The sequence below is a fragment of the Sardina pilchardus genome, chromosome 17 (assembly GCF_963854185.1).
Source record: "Sardina pilchardus chromosome 17, fSarPil1.1, whole genome shotgun sequence".
Lineage (NCBI taxonomy): Eukaryota > Metazoa > Chordata > Actinopteri > Clupeiformes > Clupeidae > Sardina > Sardina pilchardus.
In genome coordinates, this window is record NC_085010.1 from 10,531,463 (window position 1) to 10,547,038 (window position 15,576).

At 37.5% G+C, this 15,576-nt stretch overlaps 1 protein-coding gene across 1 annotated transcript; it reads left to right on the forward strand.

Moving 5' to 3' along the window:
• Positions 1 to 9,484: 9,484 nt before the first annotated feature.
• On the forward strand, positions 9,485 to 12,494 carry LOC134062650 (interferon-inducible GTPase 5-like). The gene is made up of 2 exons (XM_062518740.1): positions 9,485 to 9,576; positions 11,255 to 12,494. Exons 1-2 carry the CDS (start codon positions 9,490 to 9,492, stop codon positions 12,404 to 12,406), a joined length of 1,239 nt encoding a protein of 412 aa, XP_062374724.1. The 5' UTR covers positions 9,485 to 9,489; the 3' UTR covers positions 12,407 to 12,494.
• The last annotated feature ends 3,082 nt before the right edge of the window (positions 12,495 to 15,576 follow it).

A 15,576-nucleotide genomic window follows, 5' to 3' on the forward strand; every position in this document is an offset into this window, starting at 1 on the left:
ACAGTGCATTTTCATGCACTGTAATAAGAAGCCTAGGAAGAACAGTACAGTGCATTTTCATGCACTGTAACTAGAAATGCAATTCCAAGGAATTACCAGTGCATGAAAATGCAAAAATAGATAGATAATGTAGATATGGTTACTAAGGTGTAGCTAGGGTAAACATGGTGGTTGCATAGTTTACAGAGAGTTGATAGTGTGAAGGTAGACAGTTTAAAGATGAAACATTCCAGTTCTAACTTAACTAATGATTTCTATTCATGTTAAAATGTTGATTAGCTAACTTAGCTAATGATTTCTAGCAGTTACGCTAAAAATGCTTATTATGCTAGCAATGCTTACTTTACTAACAATGCTAACCAGGTTGATTAGCTAACTTAACCGATGATTTCTAGCAGTTATGCTAAAAATGCTAACTATGCTAACAATGCTAACTATGCTAACTAGCTAACTTGCTAGTGAGGACTTTTATTTTGAAACATTTGTTGCTAGGGTATCCATGGTGGCCACTATCAGGAAACAAGAATTTACTGCAGTATAATCATGTTGGTTGCTATGGAAACGGTCATAAACACTTAATTTTAATGGTTGCTATGTTGGTTGCTAGGTACATGGAGGTTTCATGTAGTTGACTGGAGGCATAGTGGATGATAACTGACAGTTGGAATGGTTGAACAGTTCAATAGTTGAGTAGTTTCAATGGTTAAATGATTTAATAGTGTATTATTGCAGTGAGGACCTTTATTTTGAAACAGTTGTGGACAGAGGAAGTAGTGAAACAGGATCTGTAGTCTTAATGAGATTGTATGCTTAAAGCCTGAGACAGAAGGTGCCTCTCATAGCGTTTACGCGTCCTCTCTCGCTCCTCACTGATCTACATAAAGAATGATGGAGCGGCAACAATGGGATAGTCTAGCCCTTCTTCTATCTTTCTTTATGTAGATCATTGAGGATCGAGGAGCGAGGGAGGACATATAAACGCTGCTTGAGAGGGACCCACAGTAAATACTTTAAAAGTTGTATGTAGATAGTCTAATTAATGTTGATAGATAGAATGTTTAATGGATGTTGATAGGCAGATTGTTTTATATTGATTGACAGTGTAATGGGTGGATGAGTGAATGGTCTGAAGAAGATGAATGGATAGAAGGTTGGATGGAATGTGCCTTATATTCTTGTTAAGAGAGACACTGATACAGCTCTCTGAGAGTAGTTGACACAGGTGTAATCAATTTAACTGGCTAGTGTTAAGAGAGCCATAGTACTCTTAAAGCCTGAGACAGAGTAAATAATTTAAAAGTTGAATGTAGATAGTCTAATTAATGTTGATAGACAGAGAGTTTAATGGATGTTGATAGACAGATTGTTTAATAGATGTTGATAGACAGTTTAATGGGTGGATGAGTGAATGGTCTGAAGAAGATGAATGGATAAAATGTTGGATGGAATGTGCCTTATATTCTTGTAGAATGGAGAGACACAGCTCTCTACTGAGAGTAGTGGATACAGATACAGGTGTAATCAATTTAACTGGCTAGTCTTAAGAGAGCCAGCCTGAGACAGAGTAGATTGTTTAAAAGTTCAATGTAGAGCGTCTAATTGATGTTGTTGATAGGCAGACTGTTTAGAATGGGTGGATGAGTGAATGGTTTGAAGAAGATGAATGGATATAAAGTTGGATGGAATTAGGAGGACTTATTTTGATACTGTTGTGCACAGAGGATACAGGGGAACAGAATATGTAGTCTTCAGAGAGGAGCCTGAGAGAAACTGACAGTTGGTGCCCAGGTGGCTGACCAGCTGGGGTAACATTCTAATTGCTGCCGTGATGTCATAATGAGCAATGTTAAGTCTATGGGGGAAATGGTGATAGTTTTTAACTAATAGTTTAAAAAGTATAAAAGTTGCAAAGTTGAAAAATACAAAGCACATATGGCATAAGCAAGACCTACGCAACAAAGTTTGAATGAAGTTTCTACGTTAAACGGTTGAAGCTGAATTGCGAGCGTTAGAAGAAGAAGTTTAATAACTAGAAATGCAATTCCAAGGAATTACCAGTGCATGAAAATGCAAAAATAGATATACAATGTAGATATGGTTACTAAGGTGTAGCTAGGGTAAACATGGTGGTTGCATTGTTTACAGAGAGTTGATAGTGTGAAGGTAGACAGTTTAAAGATGAAACATTCCAGTTCTAACTTAACTAATGATTTCTATTCATGTTAAAATGTTGATTAGCTAACCTAGCTAATGATTTCTAGCAGTTACGCTAAAAATGCTAATTATGCTAGCAATGCTAACTTTACTAACAATGCTAACCAGGTTGATTAGCTAACTTAACCGATGATTTCTAGCAGTAATGCTAAAAATGCTAACTATGCTAACAATGCTAAATGTGCTAACAATGCTAACCAGGTTGATTAGATAACTTAGTTGATGATTTTTTGCAGTTATGCTAAAAAATGCTAACTATGCTAACAATGCTAACCATGCTAACTAGCTAACTTGCTAGTGAGGACTTTTATTTTGAAACATTTGTTGCTAGGGTATCCATGGTGGCCACTATCAGGAAACAAGAAGTTACTGCAGTATAATCATGTTGGTTGCTATGGAAACGGTCATAAACACTTAATTTTAATGGTTGCTATGTTGGTTGCTAGGTACATGGAGGTTTCATGTAGTTGACTGGAGGCATAGTGGATGATAACTGACAGTTGGAATGGTTGAACAGTTCAATAGTTGAGTAGTTTCAATGGTTAAATGATTTAATAGTGTATTATTGCAGTGAGGACTTTTATTTTGAAACAGTTGTGGACAGAGGAAACAGTTAACAGGATATGTAGTCTTCTGAGAGACTGTATGCTTAAAGCCAGAGAAACTGACAGTTGGTGCCCAGGTGGCCAGCCACCTGGCGTAAGATTCTAATTGCTGCCGTGATGTCATAATGAGCAATGTTAAGTCTATGGGGGAAATTGTAATAGTTTTTAACTAATAGTTTAAAAAGTATAAAAGTTACAAAGTTGAAAAATACAAAGCACACATCGCGTAAGTAAGACCTACGCGACATAGTTTGAATGGAGTTTCTACGTTAAGTGGTTGAAGCTGAATTGCGTGCGTTAGAAGAAGAACTAGAAATGCAATTCCAAGGAATTACCAGTGCATGAAAATGCAAAAATAGATAGATAATGTAGATATGCTTACTAAGGTGTAGCTAGGGTAAACATGGTGGTTGCATAGTTTACAGAGAGTTGATAGTGTGAAGGTAGACAGTTTAAAGATGAAACATTCCAGTTCTAACTTAACTAATGATTTCTATTCATGTTAAAATGTTGATTAGCTAACTTAGCTAATGATTTCTAGCAGTTACGCTAAAAATGCTAATTATGCTAGCAATGCTAACTTTACTAACAATGCCAACCAGGTTGATTAGCTAACTTAACCGATGATTTCTAGCAGTAATGCTAAAAATGCAAACTATGCTAACAATGCTAAATTTGCTAACAATGCTAACCAGGTTGATTAGCCAACTTAATTGATGATTTTTTGCAGTTATGCTAAAAATGTTAACTATGTTAACAATGCTAACTATGCTAACCATGCTAACTAGCTAACTTGCTAGTTAGGACTTTTATTTTGAAACATTTGTTGCTAGGGTATCCATGGTGGCCACTATCAGGAAACAAGAAGTTACTGCAGTATAATCATGTTGGTTGCTATGGAAACAGTCATAAACACTTAATTTTAATTGTTGCTATGTAGGTTGCTAGGTACATGGAGGTTTCATGTAGTTGACTGGAGGCATAGTGGATGATAACTGACAGTTGGAATGGTTGAACAGTTCAATAGTTGAGTAGTTTCAATGGTTAAATGATTTAATAGTGTATTATTGCAGTGAGGACCTTTATTTTGAAACAGTTGTGGACAGAGGAAGTAGTGAAACAGGATCTGTAGTCTTAATGAGATTGTATGCTTAAAGCCTGAGACAGAAGGTGCCTCTCATAGCGTTTACGCGTCCTCTCTCGCTCCTCACTGATCTACATAAAGAATGATGGAGCGGCAACAATGGGATAGTCTAGCCCTTCTTCTATCTTTCTTTATGTAGATCATTGAGGAGCGAGGGAGGACATATAAACGCTGCTTGAGAGGGACCCACAGTAAATACTTTAAAAGTTGTATGTAGATAGTCTAATTAATGTTGATAGACAGAATGTTTAATGGATGTTGATAGGCAGATTGTTTAATAGATATTGATTGACAGTTTAATGGGTGGATGAGTGAATGGTCTGAAGAAGATGAATGGATAGAAGGTTGGATGGAATGTGCCTTATATTCTTGTTAAGAGAGACACTGATACAGCTCTCTGAGAGTAGTTGACACAGGTGTAATCAATTTAACTGGCTAGTCTTAAGAGAGCCAGAGTACTCTTAAAGCCTGAGACAGAGTAAATAATTTAAAAGTTGAATGTAGATAGTCTAATTAATGTTGATATACAGAGAGTTTAATGGATGTTGATAGACAGATTGTTTAATAGATGTTGATAGACAGTTTAATGGGTGGATGAGTGAATGGTCTGAAGAAGATGAATGGATAGAATGTTGGATGGAATGTGCCTTATATTCTTGTAGAATGGAGAGACACAGCTCTCTACTGAGAGTAGTGGATACAGATACAGGTGTAATCAATTTAACTGGCTAGTCTTAAGAGAGCCAGCCTGAGACAGAGTAGATTGTTTAAAAGTTCAATGTAGAGCGTCTAATTGATGTTGTTGATAGGCAGACTGTTTAGATTGGGTGGATGAGTGAATGGTTTGAAGAAGATGAATGGATATAAAGTTGGATGGAATTAGGAGGACTTGATACTGTTGTGCGCAGAGGATACAGGGGAACAGAATATGTAGTCTTCAGAGAGATTGAAAGCCTGAGAGAAACTGACAGTTGGTGCCCAGGTGGCTGACCAGCTGGGGTAACATTCTAATTGCTGCCGTGATGTCATAATGAGCAATGTTAAGTCTATGGGGAAATTGTTAATAGTTTTTAATTTATAGTTTAAAAAGTATAAAAGTTACAAAGTTAAAAAATACATTGCGCTGATGTCCTAAGCAAGACCTTCGTAACACAGTTTGAATGAAGTTTCTACGTTAAACGGTTCAAGCTGAATTGCGTGCGTTAGAAGAAGAATAATAAGAAGTAGTAGAAGAAGAAGCCTAGGGATAACAGTACAGTGCATTTTCATGCACTGTAATAATAAGAAGTTGAAGCCTAGGAAGAACAGTACAGTGCATTTTCATGCACTGTAATAAGAAGCCTAGGAAGAACAGTACAGTGCATTTTCATGCACTGTAATAACTAGAGAATGTAATTCCAGGGAAATTACGAGTGCATGAAAATGCAAAAATGTATAGATACAGTAGATAATGTAGATATAGTTACTAAGGTGTAGCTAGGGTAAACATGGTGGTTGCATAGTTTAAAGAAAGCTGATAGTGTGAAGGTAGACAGTTTAAAGCTTAAACATTACAGTTCTAACTGAACTAATGATTTCTAGCAGTTATGCTAAAAATGCTAACAATGCTAACTATGCTAACCAGGCTGATTAGCTAACTCAGCTAATCATTTCTAACAGTTATGCTAAAAATGCTAACTATGCTAACAATGCTAACTATGCTAACAATGCTAACCAGGTTGATTAGCTAACTTAGCTAACCATTTCTAGCAGTTATGCTAAAAATGCTAACTATGCTAACAATGCTAACCATGCTAACTAGCTAACTTGCTAGTGAGGACTTTTATTTTGAAACATTTGTTGATAGGGTATCTATGGTGGCCACTATCAGGAATAAAGAAGTTACTGTAGTAAAATCATGTTGGTTGCTATGGAAACGGTCATAAACGCTTAATTTTAATGGTTGCTATGTTGGTTGCTAGGTACATGGAGGTTTCATGTAGTTGACTGGAGGCATAGTTGATGATAACTGACAGTTGGAATGGTTGAACAGTTAAATAGTTGAGTAGTTTCAATGGTTAAATGATTTAATAGTGTATTATTGTAGTGAGGACTTTTATTTTGAAACAGTTGTGGACAGAGGAAACAGTTTAACAGGATATGTGTAGTCTTCAGAGAGATTGTATGCTTAAAGCCTGAGAGAGAGAGAGCTGCTGCAGGTGGGGCTGGCCACCTGGCATAAGATTCTAATTGCCCTATTATGATGTCATAATCCAATGTTAAGTCTATGGGAGAAAAAAAGTTTTAAAAAATTCATATAAATTCAACGATAAAGTTTTCAAAGTTGAAAAATACAAAGCTGAAGTCACCTAAGTAAGACCTACGCAGCGCAGTTTGAACGAAGTTTCTACGTTAAACGGTTGAAGCTGAATTGGACGCACAAAAACGTTAGAAGAAAAATAAAAATAAAAACTAGAGAATGTAATTCCAGGGAAATTACGAGTGCATGAAAATGCAAAAATGTATAGATACAGTAGATAATGTAGATATAGTTACTAAGGTGTAGCTAGGGTAAACATGGTGGTTGCATAGTTTAAAGAAAGCTGATAGTGTGAAGGTAGACAGTTTAAAGCTTAAACATTACAGTTCTAACTGAACTAATGATTTCTAGCAGTTATGTTAAAAATGCTAACAATGCTAACCAGGCTGATTAGCTAACTTAGCTAATCATTTCTAACAGTTATGCTAAAAATGCTAACTATGCTAACAATGCTAACAATGCTAACCAGGTTGATTAGCTAACTTAGCTAACCATTTCTAGCAGTTATGCTAAAAATGCTAACTATGCTAACAATGCTAACCATGCTAACTAGTTAACTTGCTAGTGAGGACTTTTATTTTGAAACATTTGTTGATGGGGTATCTATGGTGGCCACTATCAGGAATAAAGAAGTTACTGTAGTAAAATCATGTTGGTTGCTATGGAAACGGTCATAAACGCTTAATTTTAATGGTTGCTATGTTGGTTGCTAGGTACATGGAGGTTTCATGTAGTTGACTGGAGGCATAGTTGATGATAACTGACAGTTGGAATGGTTGAACAGTTAAATAGTTGAGTAGTTTCAATGGTTAAATGATTTAATAGTGTATTATTGCAGTGAGGACTTTTATTTTGAAACAGTTGTGGACAGAGGAAACAGTTTAACAGGATATGTGTAGTCTTCAGAGAGATTGTATGCTTAAAGCCTGAGAGAGAGAGAGAGCTGCTGCAGGTGGGGCTGGCCACCTGGCATAAGATTCTAATTGCCCTATTATGATGTCATAATCCAATGTTAAGTCTATGGGAGAAAAAATGGTTTAAAAAATTAATATAAATTCAACGATTAAGTTTTCAAAGTTGAAAAATACAAAGCTGAAGTCACCTAAGTAAGACCTACGCAGCACAGTTTGAATGAAGTTTCTACGTTAAACGGTTGAAGCTGAATTGAACGCACAAAAACGTTAGAGGAAAAATAAAAATAAGAATAAATCGGATAACAGTAGAGTGCATTTTCATGCACTCTAATAAGAAGATATCGGATAACAGTAGAGTGCATTTTCATGCACTCTAATAACTAGAGAATGTAATTCCAGGGAAATTACGAGTGCATGAAAATGCAAAAATGTATAGATACAGTAGATAATGTAGATATAGTTACTAAGGTGTAGCTAGGGTAAACATGGTGGTTGCATAGTTTAAAGAAAGCTGATAGTGTGAAGGTAGACAGTTTAAAGCTTAAACATTACAGTTCTAACTGAACTAATGATTTCTAGCAGTTACGCTAAAAATGCTAACTATGCTAACCAGGTTGATTAGCTAACTTAGCTAATCATTTCTAACAGTTATGCTAAACATGCTAACAATGTTAACAATGCTAACCAGGTTGATTAGCTAACTTAGCTAATCATTTCTAGCAGTTATGCTAAAAATGCTAACTATGCTAACAATGCTAACTATGCTAACTAGCTAACTTGCTAGTGAGGACTTTTATTTTGAAACATTTGTTGATAGGGTATCCATGGTGGCCACTATCAGGAATAAAGAAGTTACTGCAGTATAAACATGTTGGTTGCTGGAAACTGTCATAAACGCTTAATTGTAATGGTTGCTATGTTGGTTGCTAGGTACATGGAGGTTTCATATAGTTGACTGGAGGCATAGTTGATGATAACTGACAGTTTGAATGGTTGAACAGTTAAATAGTTGAGTAGTTTCAATGGTTAAATTATTTAATAGTGTATTATTGCAGTGAGGACTTTTATTTTGAAACAGTTGTGGACAGAGGAAACAGTTTACAGGATATGTAGTACAGTTTACAGGATATGTAGTCTTCACAGAGAGATTGTATGCTTAAAGCCTGAGAGAGACAGAGCTGCTGCAGGTGGGGCTGGCCACCTGGCATAACATTCTAATTGCCCTATTATGATGTCATAATCCAATGTTAAGTCTATGGGAAAATTTTAATAGTTTTTATTTAATAGTTCAAAAAGTATAAAAGTTACAAAGTTGAAAATTACATAGCTGAAGTCACCTAAGTAAGACCTACGCAGCGCAGTTTGAATGAAGTTTCTACGTCGAACGGTTGAAGCTGAATTGAACGCACAAAAAGCGTTAGAAGAAGAATAATAATATCGATAATAATAAGAAGATGTCGGATAACAGTAGAGTGCATTTGCATGCACTCTAATAATAAGAAGAATAGGAAGAACAGTACAGTGCATTTTCATGCACTGTAATAAGAAGACTAGGAAGAACAGTACAGTGCATTTTCATGCACTGTAACTAGAAATGCAATTCCAAGGAATTACCAGTGCATGAAAATGCAAAAAAAAAATTATAGATAGATAATGTAGATATGGTTATTAAGGTGTAGCTAGGGTAAACATGGTGGTTGCATAGTTTAAAGAGAGTTGATAGTGTTAAGGTAGACATTTTAAAGCTTAAACATTCCTGTTCTAACTTAACTAATGATTTCTAACAGGTATGTTAAAATGTTAACTATGCTATTCTATATCTGTTAGTGATGTCACACATCAAACAATGCTGCACAAAACGCGAAAAAAATACTTTGATATGAGTAGGCTATCATGTGAGTTCCTGTTGATGATGACGTGTAGCCTAGTGCACGGTGGAAATAATTTGAAGGAATCTAGCAGCAGTCTTGTAAATAGTGACCCACAGTCTTTGCAAAATCCTAATCTGAGACTGGCCTGTGGCTAAACTGTGACTAAAAACTCAATGAATTGTCTTTAGATGTGAGAGGGTCTGAGACAGTATAGTCTTTCAAAAATCTTTTCCAAATCTTTGCAAAGTCTGTCAATGTAAGGTAGGCTTTATGTGGTGAAGAGTGGGCAATCCTCACATGGACAAAACCACTGCTGAATATTCAACAGACAGCAGTTACAATCCCCACCCAGATCTACTGTAAGCTCCACCTTTACAAGTCATTGTATGGTTTAAAACCTGAAACACAGTTCACCCCACACACTGACACTACTGAAGTTCACATGAGTGGAAGTGTGGAAGAGACACATTACTACAACTACAAGGACACAGTTCCAGCATCGCTTTTGGCAAAAGTGAAGACTTTCATTGTAAGTTTAACCACATGTTCAATTTATTCTGATTTGTAATTCTAAAATCGACCAGTTCATAGTGCATCTTAACCAGTCCAGAGGTCTGTGTACCATGGTACTGAGTACTGAGTACTGAGTACTATGAAAGGCGCTATATAAATCCAAGTCATTAAATGATGCACTTGCCACTTTAATGTTCAAATCGGTTACACTTTCAATAATACACCTTAGTTCACATAATTGTTCTTTCAGTCTTGTACTTTGCAGACTTTATACTTAATTTATGTTGTTCATGTGGTATGTCATATTTCTAATAGCCATCACTTAGGTGACTGTCACACTCCACAGACAATAGGCCATATCTGTTTTTTTCACATTGTCCTTCACTGTTTCTAACTTTGTTTGTGTGCCAGAGTTGGAAAAGACCAGCTTCAGAAAGTGAAAGTCCTGTCACATTTGTGTTCCAACCATTCACTTATTCAGCTGATTCTAATTAACACAACTCTTAATCAAACAGTATAAATTGCAGAGCAATATATTTAATCAGAAGCCACTTCTGGAAACCTGAATCGAGCAGAGGCTATAAACTTCCATGGAACAGTCACTGCATAAAATCGAAGCTTCTGATTAAGTATCTTGCTCCGCCATAACAATCTTTGTCTGAAGCCAGGTAGATCATCTAATAAGAAATCACCTGTGATAAGTGCATAGGTAGAACTAAGGCCGCGTTCAGACTGCAGACGAATCTGATTCAAATCTGATTCCTTCTCATATCCGAATATTTTTAGGGCTGACTGTTCACACTGCCTTAAGCAAGTGTCCAAATCGGATATGGCTCTGTTCAGACTGGGTCACATTAGTAACAGATCTGACAGGTTGCTGTAGCAACGAAAACAAACATTTCTGCCTTCAGCAGGAAATACTTGCTAATTTGGTGTGATTAAACATAGAACAATACAACTAGGTGAGTGTTCATTGAATGCATGCATACGTGTGCGCATTTGCGCGACAGAAACCGAAACCAATCAGTGGCAAGCTCCGCTTCAAACTGTTGGAAGGCTATCTAATTATTTAACGGCATTTAATAGAACAATGTGGATTCTTGCAACTTCCATAGAAACAGAGCAGGGACTGCATAATGCTCTATTTAGCACTGAGTATTGTTAAGTCACGTTTAACATAACATGGTCAAAAGACATAGCCGTAACGTTGCTCTACAACTCAAAATAGGTGGGCGGTCTTGCACGTAAAGTCACGTCATGGGCAGTCAAATCCGATCTGAGTGTTGGGAGTTCAGACTGAGACGCATCTGTCCATATCCGATACGAATGCAATATGAAACTACCTCCTGGATGTGGTTTGCAACCGTTTTGCAAAAATCGGATTTCATGTGATCTGTCACTGTTCAGACTTCAAAAGTGACATCCGATACAAATCTGAATGGGCTAAAAATCGGATTTTGGCTGGCAGTCTGAACGCAGCCTAATACATGGCAGGACTTACTTTCTGAAGCCAGACTTTTACTTTCTCTGGTGTGTGCCACTTTAATCAAATAAAATAAATCACTGATACTGTACATTGCATGCACATTTCAGATTTTTGTCAACATGCCTTTATTCTTGCACATACATGGTCATGTAATTGAACTTGCTTTCTACATTCCACTATGTAATGAAATGTTACCGTTTCCTTTTAGATCATGGCTGATCAGCAGGATGATACCAATGCTTTATTGAATGATTCTAGTACACCAGCCTTGGAACCGGCCATGGCTAAAGCCAGAGAAGTACTAGATAAGTTGCATAATGTGGTGCTCAACATTGCTATAACAGGAGTAACTGGGGCAGGAAAGTCTTCCTTAGTGAATGCCATCAGAGGGGTCGGTGATGCAGATGAATTAGCTGCAAAAATTGGGGAGAAAGAAACCACCACTGAGTGTGCCATGTACAAACACCCATCTATGCCCAATGTGAAGATCTGGGACCTGCCCGGGATTGGAAGCCCAAAGTTCAAAGCAAAGACCTACATGAAAGATGTAACATTTCAAATCTATGACTTCTTTATCATAGTTGGTGGAAAAAGGTTCACAGAGAATGACCTATTGTTGGCAAAGGAAATTAAGGGGACGGGAAAGAATTTCTACTTTGTTCGTTCAATGATTGACCAAGATGTAGCAAATGCTGCAAGAAGAGGGGTGATGGAGAATGAAACTTGTCAAACAATAAGAGAGGATTGTGAGCAAAATCTCAAGGAAATGGGATCTCCTCACGTCTTCTTGATCTCATCTTGTGACCTAGATAGATTTGATTTCAAAGAGCTCCAAAAAGCTCTGGAGACAGATCTTCCAGATCACAAGAGAGATGCCCTTGTTCTGAGTTTGCCAGTTTATTCCAAGCAGTGTCTTGAAAAGAAATACAAGATATTCAAGAAAACAAGCTGGGCTTTGGCTGCTGCATCAGCTGGCATAGCAGCAGCTCCAGTGCCAGGCCTGTCAGCTGCATGTGATGTTGCCATGGTAGTATCTTACTTCACCACATGCTACCATTCCTTTGGTCTAGATGACAAATCCCTTACAAAGCTGGGCAAGAGAGTAGACAAGCGAATACTAGAAAAGGTTAAAGAATCTAAACTTGTCCAGGCGATTGCTAGTAAAACATTTCTTAACACAGCAATGGCAGGACGACTTTTGGCAGCAGGTGGTATTGAGGCATTGTGTGTCCTCGTCCCTGGTGTTGGAAGTGTGGCAGCAGCTGGGATATCTTATGTTACCACAAAAGCTGTGCTTGATGAGGGATTGAAGGAAATGTATAAGGTAGCACAAGAAGTGCTTGAAATGGCTGAGCTTTAATCAATATTAAAATGTTACTTAGACTATACAAGTGGGTTACTGTATTTTTTTAACACATGCAAGAAACATATTTTTATTATTGATTAACCAAATCAGGGACCTTTACTTTCTGAATAAGTGGATGACAGTGCTTTTAGGTGGGTTTACTTCAATGTGTGTTTTAAAAACATTTATATATATATCACTTCTGCTGTGTGGGAAATATCACTTTGCAACAGAAAACATTGTCTTTTCTTGACATTTTCAATATGTTGTAAACAAATCGCGAAAAGTGTTTCATACGGGACATTTTTATTGAGCCTATAAATCCTGAACAATAAAGATGTGTTCTGTGTAAAATGTATGTTTGTTTTCTCCTTGAGATATATATATATTTTTAAATCTAAAGCCAATGCAATCACCAACATTTCACACAACGAATATTTATGTATCTACATCCAACATTATACACAACAGTGATCTACACCACCATTGCCAAGGTCGATTGGACACTAAAAGCAAAAAGTGATAATCTGCAAATTGCGTGAACATAATTACAGAAAGGAAATAGATAACATTATCAAATGTTAAAAATTTACAAATTTTACTATTTTATCGAAACTATGAAGTGATGTGCCAACAACACATCTCAAGAATGTTAGGATTCCTGAGATACTGCAACACCAGGGCACACACCAATTTCAGGGCGTGTCACTCCACTGGCCTGATAAAGAAAATAATAATTTGGTCTCCAGGGGCCGCACACCTGGACACACCCCCCTGAAGTCACACAGCGTCTGGTTTTTATTATGGAACAGCCGGATATGGTACGGAACAGGAAGGACAGACACAGAGACACCACACACACACTCTCTCTCTCTCTCTCTCTCTCTCTCTCTCTCATACACTCAAACACACACACACACACACAAACAATTGATGTAATTAAACCTGCTTTTTGCAATTTTAGCCTATGCACTGTGTTTTAAAACAGGTATATCATTTCAAACAAATACATATTAATTATTATAACAGAATATGCTATTGTTGTTCATGTATTGTTAAATATCGTATTTTCGTTTTTTCATCGTTTTATCCTACACATCAAATCTCAATATTTGGATTTACTGCACTCTTGTGGTGACATTATGTAAATGCAGGTGAATATTTAGATAAACAATTTATCCCTGGACTTTGGTGGTTATGAATTGATCTGTTTAATACATTTCAAAGTATACACACATGGATGCACCACCAGAGGTTGAAGTGATGGAGACAAGGACAAAGTTGGAGTTTTTGCTTCCACACACAAACTGAAAGACAAAGAACATCAGGAGGGGAGAGAAACTAATGTTGAGTCTGTTCTGATGTTGATTCTCCATTACAGTGGGTACGGGTTGAGAATGCACCTTCTCCCGCGGGACTCCCGAAGAGATCCCGCAGGCCGTCAAGCCGATTTTTTTCGAGCCTAAGGCAATGTACCCAAACAACCACCAGGTGGCAGAAAGTTTCATCCCGCATTTCAAAATGATGAAGACCGCATATCCGTCAATAGTCGACTCCTTAATCTCATTTAATCATTACAATGAAGGTGATGACTGGCGAAATTATTCAAACAACGTTTCAATGAACCATTGTTGAAATGAATGAAAATGGTTATAGATAATCGCCTACAGCCTAACGCCGACACAGCTGATTCTTTGATTGATTCTAAGCTGTTTTGATGTAGGGGATGGGTAAACTGGCGCGCTACAAACATGCTACCAATCAAATGTAATATTAGTAGGACTAGCCTACTTAGACACTTTAGTCATAGGCAACGTTGCCATGTTAATTTGGGCTAGAAGTGCTTGCTTGTGGTGGCGCTCCTGTCCGCTGCTTCTCCCGAATTGTGTGGCAAATTTGTCAGCAATCAGCTTAAATGTCAAATCATATTTATTTCTCTTTGTCGCCATGGTATTGGGGGAAACGCGGAGAAACGAGATGGTCAGTCCTCGTATTTTTTCTTCGCGTTTCGTTATAAGAAATATATAAGTAATAGTTAGTCTTCTTCCGTATTGAACAGATAGGCTACGGGACGCTCTTTGTTCCGTATTTTAAGGAACTACTCAATGCACACACACTACAATGAAAAACACACAAAGAAATCACTAAACATATAGCCTACAACCTAATGACACTTTAATGCAGCGTTTCTCAAACTATGGGCCGCGAAACGTGGAGACTGCTGCTGGTCCGCGAGACATGGGGTGAAATTAGGTCCGGTGATCTGATAATTTGCTGCGCAATTGACCAAGCAACCGCGGACCGACAGAAAAAGAAAGCAAACGTTGCGGCGGAAATGCTTCCTAATTTGATGTGTTTAAACATAGAGACATACAATTAGGTGTGTCTGTTATTATGATAATTTTCGAGCATAACTGCTTGTCCATAGCTCAGTGACAGGTGTTAATAGCCTTGCCATAAGCACTGCTGCAGGTGCTTCTTTTATTATGCGGTTAGAGCATATAAGCGCTTACTCATATAGACTATAACTCAGGGACAGGTGCAAAACCACCAACTGGGATGGATCGAAGGGCAAGCAAGCACTGCCACTCAACGTGAAGGCCTTTGTGTTGTCAACACTACTAAACAGAAAGTTTCCTACGATGGGGAGAAGTGGCTGCAAGGACTGCATCGATAAGATCAACGAATACAGTAATGTTTTACAACCCAGCTGGTATCCGCTGTTCATTCCGACATATCCCCACTCGGCGGTAGGCCTAGGCCTATTTAACTTTTTTTTTTTTCAAACAACGTGCCATTCCGACATGAGGTCATTAATAGGCTATTAATGTCATAACTATTAGGCTATCATTAGGCTTACTATGCATGGCTGTAGGCAGCTATGAGGCCACTGAGATCTGGACCTCATCGGTTTTGTGAAAGCCGATTGGAAATACTTAAGTTTAGAGCGAACGTTTCAACTATGTTTGCCATGGTAGACAAAAACACTCAAATAAAACAATAGCCTAAAAAATAACTGCATGCGTAATGGACACGGCTCTATATCCTAAATAATTTTCGAGGTTCGCCATTTGGTAATATGACCTATCCTTACTGACAATAATTTAGATTGAGCATAACTAAAGTTGCACGAAGGCAAAATACAGTCCTAAAAGCCTATTCTATATAGCCTGGCCAATATTGTA

What these genes read in the sequence shown, in the direction of transcription:
- LOC134062650 (XM_062518740.1), top strand. Translation starts at nt 9,490, where the DNA reads ATGAGTGGAAGTGTGGAAGAGACACATTACTACAACTACAAGGACACA. An exon ending in CAAAAGTGAAGACTTTCATT is followed by an intron (nt 9,577 to 11,254) that starts GTAAGTTTAACC and finishes GTTTCCTTTTAG; the next exon opens with ATCATGGCTGATCAGCAGGA.